Genomic DNA, 18,822 nt, shown 5'->3' on the forward strand with positions numbered 1-18,822 from the left:
GGGGTTCAAAAGGGAGCTAGATAGATTCCATGGAAGATAGCCATTGATGGACCTATTAGCCAGGATGGGCTGGAATGGTGTTCCCTAGCCTCTGTTTGCCAGAAGCTGGGATTGGGTGACAGGCCATGGATCACTTGATGATAACCTGTCTGTTCATTCCCTTTGGGGCACCTGCCACTGGCCAATGCCAGAGGACAGGATACTGGGCTTGATGGACCTTTGGTCTGACCCACTATGGCTGTTCTTATGTTCTGACAGACAGATGTGCCAAAGATAAAGCTACTGTTCTAACGTGGCACAGGCAAATTAAGAATTCTAAGAAGACAATTGCTTTAAGCTTCAACAGACAGAAAGATGAAGTAGCAGCCTCAAACCCCAGATGTAAGTTATCTTGGAAACAACCAATGTTTCCAAGTATCAGAGGGGTAGCCATGTTAGTCTGAATCTGTAAAAAGCAACAGAGGGTCCTGTGGCACCTTTGAGACTAACAGAAGTTTTGGGAGCATAAGCTTTCGTTGGTAAGAACCTCACTTCTTCACTTGCATCTGAAGAAGTGAGGTTCTTACCCATGAAAGCTTATGCTCCCAATACTTCTGTTAGTCTTAAAGGTGCCACAGGACCCTCTGTTGCTTTTTAATGTTTCCAAGGAAGCTGCTATTCAAATTTGAGTCTAAAAGCTCAGCACCAACTAAAACTAATTAATTAGAATGAAAAGGGAAATTAAAATGAAGGATCCAGTGGAGTGTCTAAAATAAAGAATGTTCTAAAAAAGAGCTGGAGTAGCAGTGGGTGAGGTCTGGCATGCAGCTTACATGAAGAGATCAATTGCTGACTGCATTCAGAAAGGAGCTGACTAAGAAGGTTCTGGAGGAAGCTGATCAATTGGAATTGTGCATGGGGAAGAGTCTGTGCTAACTGTGACTGCCTCAATGGGTAAAGAATCTAAGAGCTAAGGAAATCACAAAGAGCTCTCTTGTGCAGGGGCTTGAGATGCAAGCATGGGAATCGTGTATGTATGGTATCTTTAAAGAAGGTTCTTTTTAATTAAGTTTTGATACTGCATACAAAGGTGTTCATGAAGAATATATATACTACTGTCAATTTAAAAAAAATCCACACTTGGCAATACCAACATCTGTGATTAACTTTGCTAGAAAATAAGCTAAGGAACACAGGATGCAACTAGTGTTCCGCCAAAGTAGAGGTATGTAAATATACAGTCATATTACAAATGTGGTAAACTGTAGCTTTTTAAGGCAGTAAATCAAGGATTGGTGGCCTCCCTTGTTCGTGGGGATCTTGGCAGTGCCGACCGGAGAGATTCTTCAGGATTGAGACTCTTTGAGCTTCTACAGTTGCCATGTGCAGCTATGAAACTTCAGATAAAATCGTGCAGGGGAGGAGAGCTCCTCTTTGCACAACTCTTAGAGGGGGATCTGCCAGAGTTTCCTGTGCTCTGATTTTTTTCTTTGGCGGGCCTCTTTTCCATTTTTGTCAACTTATGGGTCATGGAATATGACCATCTGAGGGGTAAGAAGCCCGCATGTGCACTCTTTGGAGCGGAGTGTACTGGGGGGTTGGTCAACCTGGATTTGATGTCAGCTCTATGGCTCTAGAACAGAAAAATCTGAAGTATTGCCTCCCCGTTCTTACAGGCCTGGGATGTGAATAATTTGCAATTTTTATATTTTCCAGGAATGTGTGATTCCCTGAGACAGTAGAGGTCTTTAACATGCCCACCACTGGTGGGCATAGCACCCTCAGAAGAGGGGCAGTACTTAAACCTTGGAGATCCTGAGGTGGCCACCTCAGAAAAACTCTTTTTTTTAAATTTTAAAAGTACACTAGCTATAAATATAAATAGGAATACACTATTAAACTGGAATACAGAGGGATGGACAACAATTGCTCTGTCTTGATACCAAGAGGTGACAGAGAAACTGATGGCAGATGATGTTCTCCACCTCTTATCCCCTCACTGAGGAACAGGAGGAGCTGCAGGGTGCATGTGCATGGTGCAGATATGCTGGCCAAAAGGCTCTCAACTCAAGTGCAGGGGGTACACGCACACCATTAGTGGAATATGCATATGGACAATCACTCAAAATAGAAAGATGAGATTCTCAGAGCTAAATTTCAAAATGGAATGATTTGTACCTGTTTTTCCTGAAGACTATTTTCAATCATGAAACTGTGAAACAAAATCATTTTAATTCTGCTGTAAGTGAAAAGTTCAGCACAACTTTAATTGAAGAATTAGTAACAATGCTCCCATGTCGGATACACACAGACAGACATTTTTGCATTAAAAAGAACTAGAAATTTTACAGTTAATTTCTCACCTAGTTTTTCCAGAAGCATTTTTAACAACTTTTCGGAAAGACTGATTTGCAGAAGATCTTGCAGACAGGGTTCTAGGGGAAGCACGAATGAAACCAGATGGGGGTGTCTTGGGGATCTTCTTTACTAAATGCGTAACCCATTTCTTCTGTTCATCCTGACAGGATGCCAACAACAACATATCTCTTGCTGAAGTTACATCATAACTCACTATAAATAAGAGAAGAAAGAAGACTGTTCAGTGAAAAAACTAGGAATCATCCTCAATATAATCCTTATAGTGTTATGATAATCATGCTGCTAGGATAATGCTGGAATCTGCATGCATAACAAATTTTTACTGAAATGCATCAGATATTTGTAAAACACATAATAAATATCGGGGAAATTACAGAAATTAAACATAAAACTTTGCAAGTCTGTCTATGTTAATATAATTAATATAATGGAGATTGACTAGTCTACTTTAATTGTAGTCTTAATAAAGCTGTGTTGGTGCTCTGTGGCCCAAATTCTGGAGAGAAACACACACCTATAGTACAGGGATGTATACTGCTCTGTGGGAGCACAAAGGAGGAATGTTCCCCTTCAGCGCAGGGGATAGATGAAGATCCACTCCAAGGCTACTGCTCTAGTCTTAAGGCTGCAGTATCCTCTCTGGCCCCCATGTGTCCCTCTATGAAGGTCCGGAGAATGGTCGGAGGATCCATGTGGCAATGGGTGCTCCTTAGTATTCCCCTCCTAGGGCCTCTCTGCATATAATCCTCTAGAATCATGCTCTAACCTCCTGCAGCAGGTGGAGGCAGGGCACAATTTGCCTCTTTAATGGCAATGTGTTAGCTGTCCCTTTATTTTAACACTATCCTTACCAGTAAAGATTTTTCTAAACCTACCATTAATTTATTTTTGTTTTCATCTGGTAATTTGAAGTATTTAGCTAGAAATGCAAAGAATAACTGTTTCAAGCTACAAAAAACATAATAGGTACAGCTCCTTACCTTTACATGGAGCAATTAATTCCTCCTTTTTATCTAGGTGATCTTTATGGCACTTAACATGGCACTTTCGACACTCCAAGGCAGGAGGCGGCTTAAAGACATGCCAGAGAGGTTTGGCACAGGCCTCACAGTTGGCTGGAAAGTGGTATAATGTAGGAATAAATTCATGACCTTTGTGATTTAGAAAATTTGTTTTCTCCATTGTCTGTGCTGGTTCTGCTTCCAAATCTTTCCTGCATTCACCCTCATTAGCATACAGAATCTGAGCAAAAAAAAGAGAAAAATTATATATTATATATATCGGAAAAACTTTTATAACAGACAAATTGTATTGATTTTTAAAATTATTTAGGTTCCTGTTACCTGGAATATTTTAGGGATTTCCTCAGTTTCTGCTCTATATACATCTCCTTGGGTTACAGGTCGGACATGGAATAGTTTACTGAAATTATAGAAACAAGATTTGGAAAGTGTTAACAGAGTATACATCAAATTTCTTTATTAAACTGTTCTGGATATAGATTGGAGGCTCAATCTTATCACTCTAACTTCATGGGAAGAGTCCTTACTCATGCAAGTTGTCCCATTGATGTCAGAGCTGTAACATGGATTTAGTAATGTGTTTATACACACTATTTGATCCTTCCTACACAAGGAATACCAAAATATGTTGTAACATGGGAAGAGGACCACCTTATTAGACATGCATTATCCCGCATAGCAAATTTACTTGTGAAAACAGGAAGGGAGTTTTAGAGCCTCAAAGTAACATTATGAGGCCTAATTCATTAATGTTTGTAAAGCATTTTGATAACCTTGGATGGAAGGCTACCAGAAATGCAAAGCATTTATTGATATTGGGCTAGACCAGTGTTTCTCAATCGGTCAGCTGTGAATGCCAACATGGTCATGTAGAAAATCAGAACAGTTATGAGACACTGAAAATTTTATAACAATCCAAAGCAAAGAAAATCTCACTTGCCCCACTCCTCACGCCTCCTTACCCTTCAAGGCAGAGTATATTCTGTCAATATCTCAAAACACACACACACACACACACACAGACTTATCTTATGTCTTTTATACATTTTTTACTCTTTTATATTAAATGTAAGGTGGTTGTGAAAATTTTTGACTTCAGATAAGGAGTGGACAACCTAAAAAGTTTGAGAAGCACTGGGCTAGCTCAAACCTGATCCTTGCTCAGATATATACGAAAGGGGAAGTGGTGTGGTGATGATGGAACACAAGGCTCTGGAATCAAGGAGCCTTTCCCCCACCTTTGTGTCCCAGACAAGGGTCATGTACAATTGCAGTTCTTCTGTTTAGGGAACACAAGGACTGTTCCCTCAGTGCAGCTCAAGGAGCACAAGTCATTCCAAAAGGGTCATGGAGTCAGTGCCATGGCTTAATGTTCCCCTCCCCTACAGACATGGCTGGCCACAGAAAGGAGAGAATACTGCCATCATACAAACATGTGTGTAGTGCATGTGTTCCCCTGTCCCTGTGCTCTTCATGGGATGATGTGGCTCTGCACCACCCTGAATACAGCCAATGGTTAATCCCATTCTCATCATATTATCATGTAGTTAATTTGTTTCCTTTGTATTTTATCAAAATAAGACACTGGGACGGGGTAGTCTATTGTTGTCAAGGTCCAAATTTCTTGGTCAAGGTATAGTCAAGGTCCATTCAAAAGCATCTGGCAGTCCAGATTTGGCCCGCAGTCCATCTATTGACTACCCCTGCACTAGAAATTGTCACTGAAGTCTAAATGTTGAAGATACTAGAAACAAAATACTTCTGTATATCTTGAAATAGGACAGATAAACATGCATCTCAAAAGGCCAAAACAGACTCAAGGTTGTTTACTGTATCTTGATTCTGAGTTTTCAAATTTGTTGGTCACACTGTACATAAAATGCTTTTCAACTTTTTTTTAAAACTTCAAATTAACAGTAGCATCACTTACTCGATATCTAGTACCATGGATGGATTGGACTGGTCCTTGTCCTTTTCATCATTATAGAACAAAATCTTTTTACTGCTTACCACAACATACTGAAAGAAAAGGAATGGGAAAAGGGTTACACACACTCTCTCTCACCCACACACACAGTAATGTATCAATAACTGGAGTTTTTCCAAGATGAACCTCTGCACTACCTCACTACTGGGAGACGTGCTAGTAGTTCAACTGGGCTGGCTGAAACCTCTAGAAGCAGTGACCATTGGAAGCTCCAAGGCACTCCCCTCCTTGCAAACATTTTGAAGATGAGGCAATAGAAAGGAGTAAGATGCTTTCAACTACTTCTGTTACTTCCACATTTAATTCTACAGCCTAGTAGTAACAGGGCTCTGAGGACGTGGGGAAGGTAGGAAGTAGCATGAACGTGCAAAGACTCATCTTTAAGAACTCCAGTTACTGGTAAGTATTTTCATGTCTTCTTGGAGTGGGAATCTGCATATTCCCACTACTGGGAGCCTAGTAAGCGGTGTTTACCCTCCCCAGAATGGTCAGGTGAAGAGTCCTATTTAAATGGGGACTGTAACATAACTCTCCCAAATTGAGCATCAGATCTTGATGCCACATCCACCAAATAATGTTTTGGGAATGTGCTGACCGACCTTTAAACAGCAGCTTTGCAGATCTCAATTACTGGGATATACCTCAGACAAAGCATAGAAGTTGCCTTGGCCTTGGTTGAATAGACCCCGAGCTCCTCTGATAGGCACTCTAGGCAGTTTACAGCAATCCTTAATACAGAGTCTGGTCAACTTGGACACCTGCCAAATTGCTATGACCTGACCCTTGTGATTATCCTCATTGGAGAAAACCTAGGTGAATGCTTATATTCTTTTGATCTATTTAAATAAAATGCTAATATGCTCTTTGCCTCGAACAGATGCAATTTCACCTATCCTGAGTAAGAGTGAGGCTTTGGGAAGAATACTCACAGATTCAAGTTCTGATTGAGATGGAAAAGAGCTACCAGCTTATGAAGAAATTTTGGAAAGACACGAAGGACCACTTTATTCTTATGGAAGACCATAAAGGAAGGATTGTCTATAAGTAAGATTATGATTTTGACGTGGAAATTTTTAGCAAATGTCATGGCAGGAGTGCGGGGAAAAAAAAACATTAAGTCACAGACAGTAAGGTGATTCTATCCCGCATTCACCCCGCACTGGAGGCTCCTGTCCCGCAGTGCTAGGTCCAGCTCCAGGCGTGCTGACCCGGTGCATGGGGTTGCAGCGCAATTCAGGTTTGGTCCATATGCCCTTCATCTCCATCAGGATGGATGGGCCGTACATGAGTGATGCTGCTACCTAATGTGCCAGGCCACAAACTCTTGGGGGCCATCTCCAATTTGTTTTTACTGCCATTTCCAAGATTCACTGACTTTATTCAAATTCACAATTTTTGTGACCACTATGACAAAATCGTATCCCTATCTACAAGGATATGGAGCTCATTAACTCTCCTATTATGGCTATAATGAAAGCTGTTTTAACAGAGAAAAAACAGGGAACATTCTTCCATGGGTTTGGAAAGACACTTCATAGGCCTTACAAGAAATAAATTGAGATTCTAGGTAGAGACAGGGTCTTTCTCTGGAGAAAAGATGTTTACTTGAATTCTGAGAAACCTCTTCACCAAAAGTAACTGAACAGAGACTTAGCTGATAAGCAGAAATGACTTCCAGATGTTCCTTGACTGAAGAAAGTGACAATCCCAGCAACTTGAGGTACAGTAAATATTCCAGAAAAAAAAAGGAACAGGTGCCAAGGATGGAGCTACATTACTTGTCACAGCCCACAAAGAGACTCTTTCCCACTTGTGGGTAATAGAAGGAAAGGGCTGACAGCTTTCTGGAGATCCAGCACCTCACATACTCTGGTTGAACAACAAAGCTTTGAAACAATTGGCGTCAAACATCCAGGCTGCTATATGGAGTACCTTTGAATCCAGATGGAGTGTCTTTGATGGATCTGCCCTTTCTATTGTGTCAAAAGATCTGTTGTAAATGGTAAAAATAGGTGTGTAACCTGCAGTGTCTGAAGATCCAAATACCACTGGAGTCTGGCCTACAATGGGGCAATGAGAATAATCTTGGTCTTGTCCTGCCAGATGTCTTGTAGTTCTCCTGGTAGGTAAATAGAGTGAAAGGCATGGAGGAGACTCATCCCCTTGAATTTATTGGAAAAACATACATAATGGACCAAGGGTCCATACCTGTGCTGGAACAGAACCTCTGACATCTGGTGGCAAACAAACCTATTTCTGGATGCCTCTACTGAAGGGATATTCATTGTGTCACTGGCTTCTTTGGGGTCCTACTGACTTCAGCTATGTTAATCTGCAAGGATACTGTCCTGCCCTGCCAGATGGAGAGCCACATTCCCAGAGGGTCACTGTCTCCCTGCAAAATTGTCAGGAGTCGATCTTTCCTTGCTCGTTGACACAGCACATGGCCATGAAGTTGTCAGTGGCTACTGTACTACATGTCCTTGAATCCAAGGAAGAAACTACTTGAGAGTTCAGTAAGTCACCCAGAGCTCCAGAGTTGAGCTCCTTCCCAGATTTCAGTAGCCAGGGACTCTGAAGCACTGGCAGCGAGTGCCCCACGACTGACAGTATCTGAAACATTCCCTATTGACGGAGCTAAAGGGTGAACAAATTGTTCATTGTCTCTGACTCCACTAATGTAGTAAGAAGCATGTCTTTGGGTAATGTCAGCAACAGGAACTCATCTAGCATGTGGGATATATATATATATATATATATATGGGGGGGGAGGGATAGCTCAGTGGTTTGAGCATTGGCCTGCTAAACCCAGGGTTGTGAGTTCAATCCTTGAGGGGGCCACTTAGGGATCTGGGGCAAAAATCAGTACTTGGTCCTGCTAGTGAAGGCAGGGGGCTGGACTCGATGACCTTTCAAGATCCCTTCCAGTTCTAGGAGATGGGATATCTCCATTAATTTAATTTAATTTATATTGTGTCTTGCCAACCAATGTTAGAAAGGTGTCTCATTCTCAGCCATGCAAATTGAGCTTGGTAAATTGCTGAGACCATTAAGCCCATTAGTCCGAGGAAGAATATTACTGGCTGGGACGAGTTATCTTTCAGGTTCTCTATGTCATGTAGACCTTGAGGTACCTGTTGTAGGGAGCATAGGCCACACTGGTACTTAGACCTGAGTAACTTCAGTTGGCCAAATGTTAAATGGAAGTTAGCATTACTAAGAAATGCTCCAAGCAGCTTTCTGGCTTCTAGACAAAAAGTTGTTAGGGAAATGGATGACCTTACCCTAAATTCTGCACCCACTTTCCCAGTATCATAATTAACTTACTGTCATGAGGATGTATGGGAAAGAATGGATATGTGAATGCTGACAAGTCATAAATTATATTTAAACAATTAAGACATTTATGTCTTGGGCGTAAGTGGAAGTTTGCCTACCAGCTCCTTAGCACACAGCACCTTCTTGCATCCTGCTTTTGAGATGCAGCCATGTGCTATTATCAACTAATTGTTGCAAGATACATCCACACTAACCTGAAATCTTCAATGTGACTTCAAGATCAAGATACCAGGCCACTGGCTCACATCAAATTATGGCTACCAGGCTGTAACACCTAATTGGCCTTAGAAGGTATTTGGGTATCCCCTGAGGTGGTGTAAAGGGACACTGATCCCTAGAACAGATCCAAGCTATGCAGAAGGAAGGGGTTGGAGGTTCTCTCTCACAACAACGACCATATCCAAACTTGCATCCTGCTCTTTTCCCTGGACTGACCATCCAAAGAAGAGGTGAAAGACTCTGACCATCAGCTAAGCCAAATCTGAAGTCTACAACTGAGAGAGATAAAAGAGATCAAGTTTTCCTGCCTATATGTAACAAGCTTTAAGGTCTCCCCTAATATTGATAATAATACTGTCAAATATTAGCTTAGATCCGAATTAAGACCAATCCTGTGAGCTAAAAACTTTAAGATGGTGTGATAATCTTTCTGTAGAGCAATTTGAAGATGGTGGAATCACTCTAACACTCATTAGTGTGAGTGGCTGTATGTTGTATATTCCCCCCCCCCCCCCCCCCCTGTCATTAACTGTTCCCCAAAGGAGTCACTACACTCCTAAGTAATATCTAAACAGTAAGATCTCTAAGTTAAATCAATGTCATTTTAAAATTGCTATAAGCATGGGATTCTAGAAACCATTTTATATCTGTGCAAGACTGCCAGAAAGATGGAGACATTGCTACTTATTGTAGTAACTGGTGAGCCAGATAATTGAACCATTGATGTATTGATTATATTTCAATTATAACATAAATGTGATAATGGAAGTCAAAGTAAATATACTATATTTGAATTTTCAGATGAAGGAATTCAACTTCTTGAGACCCAGAATAGGTCAAAGACCTCAGTCTTTCTTTGGGATCAGGAAATATCTGGAGTAAAACCCTTTCCCTTTGGACTCTGCCGGAACACATCACACTGAACTTCAGGAAGGCCACATTGTCAGGTCAACAGGAGCCTGTGTGAAGGATCCCTGAAAAAGGATGAGGATGGGGCTTGGGGAGGTAACATGGAGTGAAACTGGTTTGCATAATTTGATCGCATGACTTCCAAAATCCAAATATCCATGGTGATTTTGCAGTTTGTTATGTGAAAGAATGCTAAGTGGTCTTCAAATGGGGAAGGGAACCAAAAAACATGGTTAAGATTGGTTCTAGGCTTTTGGGCACCCCATCAAATTTGAGGTCTCAGGGATGATGATGGAGAAAAGTAAAGGGCAGAACACCTTTTCATCACTTTAAAGCTATAATTTTCTTCTGCTTCTCCTGTTAAGGGTCCTACTGATATGATATCTCTTCAGAAGATAGATAATTTTGCCTCTCTTTGAATAGGAGAATCTCCAGCTGGGCTCAAACTCTGAGGATAAATCAGACTCTCTCAGCCATGTGTGCTGTTTGTACTAGCCATGGGGACTTCCCTGGAAGCACAGCTGACAAATCAAAGAACTCCCTCAGAGCATATCTGTAATTTATTAACCTTTGTGATTTGGGCCTTGGCTAAATTTCTCCAATCTTTGGGTGAAGACAGTCATCTTGTCCCACAAGAAGTATTGGTAGCAGGACATGACAGATTAGTAGTTTGCTACTGACTGCTTAATGTGGCCAATGAAAAGACCTTTCCAAACAATGCTGTCTATCTTCTTGCCCTCTTTGTCTGATGGGGTGGAATGAACTTGGCTACCCATAGGTCGTTCCATAATTGCGGACACAAAGAGAATTTGGAGTGAGGTGGGTACTGGAGAACATAAAACATTCAAGAGTGGCTTGTTAAGTTATATCAGCCTTTTCAGAAACAGGCCCAGATGCTGGATTAATCCAAATACCCATGTCTGTTTGCAATTAACCATCCAACATGGAAAAGGTCACTTTTGCCCTTTCTCCAGATGTGCAATTTTCTGAAATGCCACTGCAGATATGTTGAGAGTGATAGCCATTCTCTCCACTAACTCCTGAAACTGACAAAGGTTCTCTGGAGAAGATGTGAAAGAGGCCCCAACATTCTTGTATAGGGAGGTTAAAGAAGTCTGAGTACTGCGATCCAAAGCTGGATTCATAGTGGTGATACCTATGGCTGCATCCAGCTCATATTAAGACAGCTATTTGTGATCCACATGAGAGACTGATCTAGTGGGTCCACAAATGGCAATGGGTACAAAGCTTTCAGCACTAATGCCCAGGAAGAGCTTTTTTAATACCTCCCCAAGAAGAAGGATCCTTGTAAAACACTAGAAAATTGTTACCTCCCCTGCCTCACCCCATATACAGATAGGTTGGAGGCTAGGGGAAGGGGGCCATCATCACAGGCCCCATTATTCACACTGGTACCTTGAAAACACGCCAGTATCCTCAATAAAAGGAGGGGACTGGGGAACCTGATCTGCGCAATCCTCTATCCTGATGGACCCGATATTGTTTCATGCTCCAGTCCAAGCCCCACATCTCCCGGACATTTTTGAGGTCTCCCAAGGTGGGTGAAAGAGAGCAGTAAACCCATAGATAAAGATCAGAGGGTGGAGTCAAAGGCAGATCCAAGAGTGCTTTCTTGGGGGAAGCTGCCCCCAGAGGTCAATTCCTGAATAGTGGTCTGGCTAGGCCTTTTTGCTCCTGGAGAAGGACTAGTAGCTGAAGGCCTCTGGGATACCTGTAAAGAACACAGAGTTCCAGAAATCTTGAGTGTGCAAGACTTCGTTGTCACAACCGCTTGAATAAGGATCACCTTGAGCAGTTCTAATGCTCCTTTTTCGCCAAAAGGGTGAAGAGCTTGCGGATGGAGCATCTAGTGAGCTCATGACCTTCCCTCAATCAAGCCAAATACAAAGTATGGGCCTCTGAAACCAGCTGGGCAAGAACAACAAGGAGTCTGGTGGCACCTTAAAGACTAACAGATTTATTTGGGCATAAGCTTTCGTGAGTAAAAACCTCACTTCTTCGGATGCATCCGAAGAAGTGAGGTTTTTACTCACGAAAGCTTATGCCCAAATAAATCTGTTAGTCTTTAAGGTGCCACCAGACTCCTTGTTGTTTTTGTAGATACAGACTAACACGGCTACCCCCTGATACTTGACACCAAGCTGGGCAAGAAGTACATCTCTTAAACCCCATTCTTTTTATGGCAGGATCCATCATTACGTATCTGCAAATTTATGGCAGGCACGAAGAGCCATATAGGGTTTGAGAATTACCTAACATTTCTAACACAAAACTAAAACTACATTACCTTTTAACACTAAAAACTACTAACTTATGGCATCAAGAAATAAAATTTCTGTAATGCTGTTTAAAGACCCAGCTGAGGTTCCTGGTCTGCACACTACCATGGCTGGAAGGAAATGATGTGGTTCAAGCACCCCACAGACCCCATTATAGACTTCACTCCAGGACGTTTGGACTGGGGGATACAAAGGAGGCACAAACTCCTCTAAGAGATTTCCATTGGTCCAGCTGCACTATCAGCACATTTCCCAATAGTGGGAAATATATAGAGATTCACTCAAACAAGAAATGAGATTTTTGTGCACAGGATATAGGACAGTTTTATGGAAGAACCCCCACTCAAGCTTGACAACTTAATACAGAATAGTCCCTGCATTAGTCTTAAATAGACTTGGCAGAATTAGATTTTTTTTTAAATTATTTTGACAGATTATTTTTAAATTCTTAAAAATAAACTGATATCTTTATTTTATCAATTTCATTTTTTGTTGCAGGAAATTATGGGGAGGTTAGACAATGTGGGGAGGAGTGAGACAATTATTTAATGACAGTAGACATTGACACTGAAAAAGTTAAAGCATGATAACTGTTAAAAAACAAACTGTAAGCATCACATGTCAAAATATACAAAGTAAATATCCTTAAATCAAACTTGAAAGTTCTCAATCAGAATTTTTAAAATTTTTTGCCTAAGTATACATTTCTGTTATCATCAATGGAAATATTTTCTTGTGTTTGTGTGCGCACAGTGAAATCCATATTGACTGATATTTACCAATAAAAATATAATCCTTCCAAGCCCCCTTAAATAAAAAGTTTAGGCCTGGGTATCTGTATAATTTTGGATCCACTTGCTACTCTCCTAACCCTCTTTAATACTGCTATGGAGAGATGCAATGAGCAGTTAGACACTAATCAAAAGCCTACTTAAGTAAATGGAAAATTTCTAAGAGTATTAGATTAGGCTCTTAGTATAGACCCCTATGTAGCTTCTTTCACCTGTAAAGTGTCTTCTGTGAACTCAGAAAGGAGATGGGGAGCATTTAGTCCTTAATTTGTTTTATTGCCAATCATATAATCATACTTAGACCAAATATGTTATAAATATAAGTTATTCCTCTGCAGAATGCATTGTAAAACATCTTCACATTGCTGGCAATGCTTAGTTGCCATGAAAAAAAAATCCTAATATTGCAGTTTGACCAAAAACACACACACACACACACACACACACACACACACACACACACACACACACACACACACACACACACACACACACACACACACACAGAAAATCCACAATCCAGACTTAGTCCTACTTGAAAAATCTTTTACTGCATAACTCTAGACATCAGATGGCACCCTGAATTTTGAAGTTGTCTGTGGTCTTCCTGCAATCATGTAATACGTATATACGAAATTACTCAATTTTTTTCCTAATGTAAACTGCACAGTTAATATTAATATTCACATATGCTTAAAGAACTCTATTCGGGGATGGCGGGGTGGGGATGAGGGGAATCCTTTCATACCTGCTTTTTCCAGCCATGTCGTTTTATATTTCCTTTGTTTGGTATTGAAAGCCAACCCTCAATTCTTGACTCTGTTTTAAAAAACATGGAAATTAAACAGTCTTAATATATTATAATAGAATAAAATAATATAACAAAGCGCACTTGACTTCATGCGGCAATAGGCAATTACCCAATAGATCAGCAAAGCAGGAATTAAAAGAATAGCTAAACAAAACAAGGATATAAGCATTTATATTTCATGCTTCATCACAAACTAACATTTTATGTCCACACAGCTATTGCAGAAAAAATATCAAGCTGTTTTCCATAAGGCTAATATCTAACACTGTATTTAAAAAAAGCCAGACAGGATGCTTTGGTTTGAAAAATGTGTTGCAGCTTAAATGGAAGATAATTAAAAGATTCTCAATGTAAATATAATTTAACTTTCAGAGTGGCTATATGAAAATATTTAGCAGAAAGATGCTGCAAGTGAAACAAACCAGAGCCACAATTTACAAAACACGGAGAAAGAGCGCACAAGAAAACAAGCAAAGGTACGCAAGTGTCCCATTACTCACAGAAGATAAGAATAGAAGAGAAATAAATAAGGAATGCAGGAAGAATCAACTAGATACAAAGAATAAGAGACAAGCATTTTATTTGTTTTTCAAAAGAACAATTTTCTGATGAGTATTTTGATAATGTATTTTCCTACAATATAGTTACTGAAATAACAAATCATTATTTTGAACACTGATAAAAAAAACCTGAGGTTTCCCACACTGGCACTTAACATTTTGTTGACACAATTTGGCTATCACTACAGAAAACTCTAGCTATCTGATGTTCTAAATTTATTTCTATTGTTTGGGATGCATTTTTAAAAATATGTATGAAACTGATTGTAGTGAAACACTGTTTTGCTTTAAACTGACTTAAAACGAAGATGGATATTCAACATGGAAAATCTATTTTATAATTACTTAAGTATAGTTTTATAAAAGGAAAACAAGTAGCATAAAAAGTAGTTTGTTTTAAAAAAAAAGTTATCAGAGAACAGGAACATATATGTATAAATCAATCATTCAGCCATACCAATTAATTTGATTAAAATAAGGTTAACAGCATTTCAATATCCCAAGAACATCAACTAAACAAATTAGCTACAACTTTTTGTCTGTATATTTCTCCAACAAACACTACCACTGTAGGGATAATTCTGGAAAGCAGTCGGTGAGATTTAGCCATTCAAGTATTAATGCACTGCTGTGAAAATACACCCAAATACTTTTCCAAACAATGTCCATATATTTTGTTGACTAAAATCAGGAAGAGTTTTGCCACCCTAATCTTCCAAAAAAGAAAAATTATACTGCATGCTTTATTCCAGTGAAATGGTAACATTTCTTGCATTAATGCCTACAATAAAGACAATGTTATACAATCACTTAAAACTGGGTTACTTATTAATCATTGGAATTCTCTTTGATTCTCTTCTCCACACTCTACAAATGTTCCCCAAACCACTTGGAAGAATGCAGAGTCACTAAAATCTTGAAATTCAGATAGGCAAAGTTCACGCCAGCATTACCCTTTTACAATCAGAAATTTATTTGCATGTAAAAGCCAAGGAAATGCCCAAATCTCTGCTTCTCACATCTTCAAATATATACACATATATTTTAAAAAACCTCCAAAAAAAATCTCTTTGCTCTCTGACTCAACATTCAATAACTTCCTAGCAGGGAATATATTTTCCTCAATCTCTACAGCAGTCACACTTAAGAAGTTTCTTCTGTTTTGAAATATATTGTTCCTGTGGTATTCCCAATTAAGCAAGAATGAATATCACTAAAATTGGTGTAATTTCTGAAAATGTAAAAAAAAGTTAGAGGTTCAATCCTCAGCTGCAAAATAGAGTAATAGCTGTCATGAAGATGAATTATAGTGACTGAAGTAGTTCAAAGAAAGGACTAGGAAAGTGCCTGAGGAAGTAAGCTAAGGCTCTTTAAGGGGAATTTGAAAAGTCTGAAAGATCTGTTATTTCCAACTAATTTGAAGAAGAGTGACACTGAGGTTGTGCCCATAAGGACACTGATTGTGAGCAAATTACACAGGCTTCTGTTTCAGCATGCGGCCTGAGTTCCTTGTCAAAGTAACTAGAGAAAGACTGGGATATTTACAACGTTGCTTTGAATTGGTTGATGTTCTTTTCTGTGCACCCTCTGACAGATCTGTTCCAGTGTGCAAAGTACATTTGTATAGGGAATGGTTTTCAAGCTACAAAGAAGCACCTTGCAATGAAGATATTTGCTCCTCAATGTCCGGCTTTTCTAGGAGGCTCAAGATTCCTCACTTTCTAATAGGCTCTTGAAGGAGTACACATTTCCTCTCAGAGACACTGATGGTGTTACATGGGTTTCTTTAGACTTTCATTTATTGTCCTGTTTTAATTTGATGTAACTGATTGCCAGTTAACTTAGACAACACAATTGTTAAAGCAGGTCTAGTCACTCCACAAACATTTGATCCAGGACAGAAATATCTGGTGTTATCCTGAAGAAGTAGCTCAGAAAATATGGGATGTCTGGGTCAATGTGGAATAGTCATCTCATAGTTCTGCTAGACAGTCTGCCTTCATATTAAGGATACCCTACAGGTGCCTGGCTCTGAATGATAGAACATGTTTCTGCCAATCTAAACAGAAGCCTTCCTGGTGCAACCATGTCCCTAGTATGCATTAAGAAGTGCCATGAAGGAATAAGGCTCCTTGAAAAAGGCCTGGATATTACTGACAGTTTTGAAACAACAGGAGAGTTCCTAAAATCTGACACAAGGGGAGACATATTTCTACATGGATATGATGACTGTAGGAGTCACCACAAGCAGATTTGGGAAGGGTTTAACATCAAATATACCAATAACCTGAAGATGTTCCTGGAACAAATACAGCAGACATATACCCTTTAGGTTTCAAAAAGTCTGACTATTTTACAGTCTGAATTGTGCTAGAAGCCAGAAGACTTATTACGCAATGCAGCAGTTGTGACTATTTTGACACACCTTTATCTGACTAAAAACACATTCTAGAAAAGGTATATAATTTAAAATCAACATTAAAATAAAAAACAAAAATTAACTAAGGGAAGACATGACACCAGTGCAGACAAAGGGGAAGGAGGCTACTCTCTAGAAGCATTCACTAATGATTGTTACATACCTGAAATTCAAGATTTCAACCATTTAAAGATGTTTGGAAAAACTGCAGTGTGAAGATCTAGGCAGCGGAAAGTGCATCAATAGGAAAAGAGACATGCCTAAAATGTTTCTTTTACATTACTCATCCATTGAAGTTGTATGGTCATGTGTAAACCAATATCCCTTGCCTAAAATGCTCTTGATGACATAGGTCCTAGTCTTATTTACAGATATTTGGATTTATTTTGCTGCTGTGTAGTCAGATTTTAAAGTCACATGACAAGCATATTTATTACTAATCTCATAAGGAAAATTATATCACTGTATATAGAAAATAAGCCTTATACCTTATAGGCATTTTGCAGCACAGCATATTATTTTTGAATGTTGTTCTGTAGCAAAATAAATCTTGTGTGCTCGCATAACAGAGATCGGGTTATACTCTTGCAGCACCACAAAAAGTAATCAGTATCTGCAACAGCAGTTCTCAAACTGCAGTCCATGAACTACATGCTCATGGTCTGCAAAGAGATGATTAATAACATGATGTTATCTCTCTTTGTTTTCATCTACTGAATCACAACATATAGTTAAAAATGCATTAAATATTTTCCTAACATTAACTTTCCAGGGAGGCAATTTCTGTCATTGCCACAGTGATGCTATGTGAACTATAGGGGAGGTGGTCCATAAGGCAATTTTGCATCACAATATGGTCTACACTATGAAAAGTTTTGAGATATCACATCCATTATATTCACACAGTGCAGCAACAACAATGACAGCTGTAAAGATGGTCTCTTCCACTAAATGGAAGTGATGGCTCTAACCTGGGAAGACTGATTTCAGATGAAATGAAGACAGTCCTCTATACAAAGCTAGCCAAGCTATGAAATCCCTACTTGGCCTCCAACATAAAAAGCTAACATTATTATCCTGCATTCAGGACTTAAAAAAAAAAATTACTTATTCTTTTGTTGAACAATAGTTAAAATAATGGAGAGGGGATGCAGAAAGGGTAAGGAAGAAGCCATTTTAAAAGGTGATGGCCAACAATTTCTAAGACTAAGTGTATATACAAAAGACAAGTTGTCCAAATGCATAATTCTCTTACCTGTAAGGTTTCCATCAGTTTCGTCTGGCTGCAGGCTGGCAACACTGGTAGAGTCCATTCCTTGCTGAAGGTCCAAAAGTTTACTACGCAATTGTTCTATATCACTCTCTTTACTATCCAGCTGCATCTGAAGCTCATTCCTGTATGTTGACTCTTCTACTAGTTGCTGTATTTACATATATACAGTAAGCATATGATCCAAAGAGAACATGGAAACAAAATAAAAAGTTATTTAAAAAATGAAGAATGAATTATGATGGATTACAAGCTTTCAGTAAATCTATGGATTAATTTGGTAACATTACTATTCATTTGGAATCTTAATATTGTATTACAATAATAGAATTATCTGAATTGGTTTGGGCTTTTGTTTGAAATTAAAATATGCTAATTAAGCAATCAGCCCAGTTATCAAGGACTTGTGGGAATACATTAAATTAGGAAATAGTCTGATTAATTTCATTAATCAATGTTTTTCTTAAAAAGAATATCACCAAATATCAAATCAAGCCATTTAAAAACTAAATTAGAGCAATAATAATTCCTTTAATTTGTAATAAAGCAAGCTAAAGACCACATAAGGGGAATTTTATACTAGAAAATACCAATTTACATCTGTAAACTATTTCCAATTATTTTGCAAAAAAACAAACTATTATTTATATCATTTTTTTCCCACTGTTCAGTCAGTCAAATGCATGGCATCGGATTTGTTCCCTGGAAATTGTCACAATAAAATGGGTCTATAAAGTAAATTCTGCTGTATTAGAAAATGTAATCACAGTGTTTTGGACAGGAAAAAAATGTGTCTTCTAGTACATATATCTGGTTCATATCTGTTACTTTTAAGGA

General features: G+C 39.0%; 1 protein-coding gene across 2 annotated transcripts in view; it reads right to left on the minus strand.

The window, feature by feature from the left end:
- The window catches only part of ROCK1 (Rho associated coiled-coil containing protein kinase 1), a 182,948-nt gene that overhangs the window by 12,515 nt on the left and 151,611 nt on the right, over positions 1-18,822 (minus strand). For both annotated transcript variants that reach the window (XM_034762738.1, XM_034762739.1), the window contains exons 27-32: positions 17,971-18,136; positions 13,674-13,744; positions 5,311-5,399; positions 3,702-3,780; positions 3,339-3,600; positions 2,343-2,550 (exon numbers count right to left, since the gene is read on the minus strand). In XM_034762738.1, the coding sequence (XP_034618629.1) occupies positions 2,343-2,550; positions 3,339-3,600; positions 3,702-3,780; positions 5,311-5,399; positions 13,674-13,744; positions 17,971-18,136 (875 nt within the window). The remainder of the gene's footprint in view (positions 1-2,342; positions 2,551-3,338; positions 3,601-3,701; positions 3,781-5,310; positions 5,400-13,673; positions 13,745-17,970; positions 18,137-18,822) is intronic.

The sequence above is a fragment of the Trachemys scripta genome, chromosome 2, assembly GCF_013100865.1.
Source record: "Trachemys scripta elegans isolate TJP31775 chromosome 2, CAS_Tse_1.0, whole genome shotgun sequence".
NCBI lineage: Eukaryota > Metazoa > Chordata > Testudines > Emydidae > Trachemys > Trachemys scripta.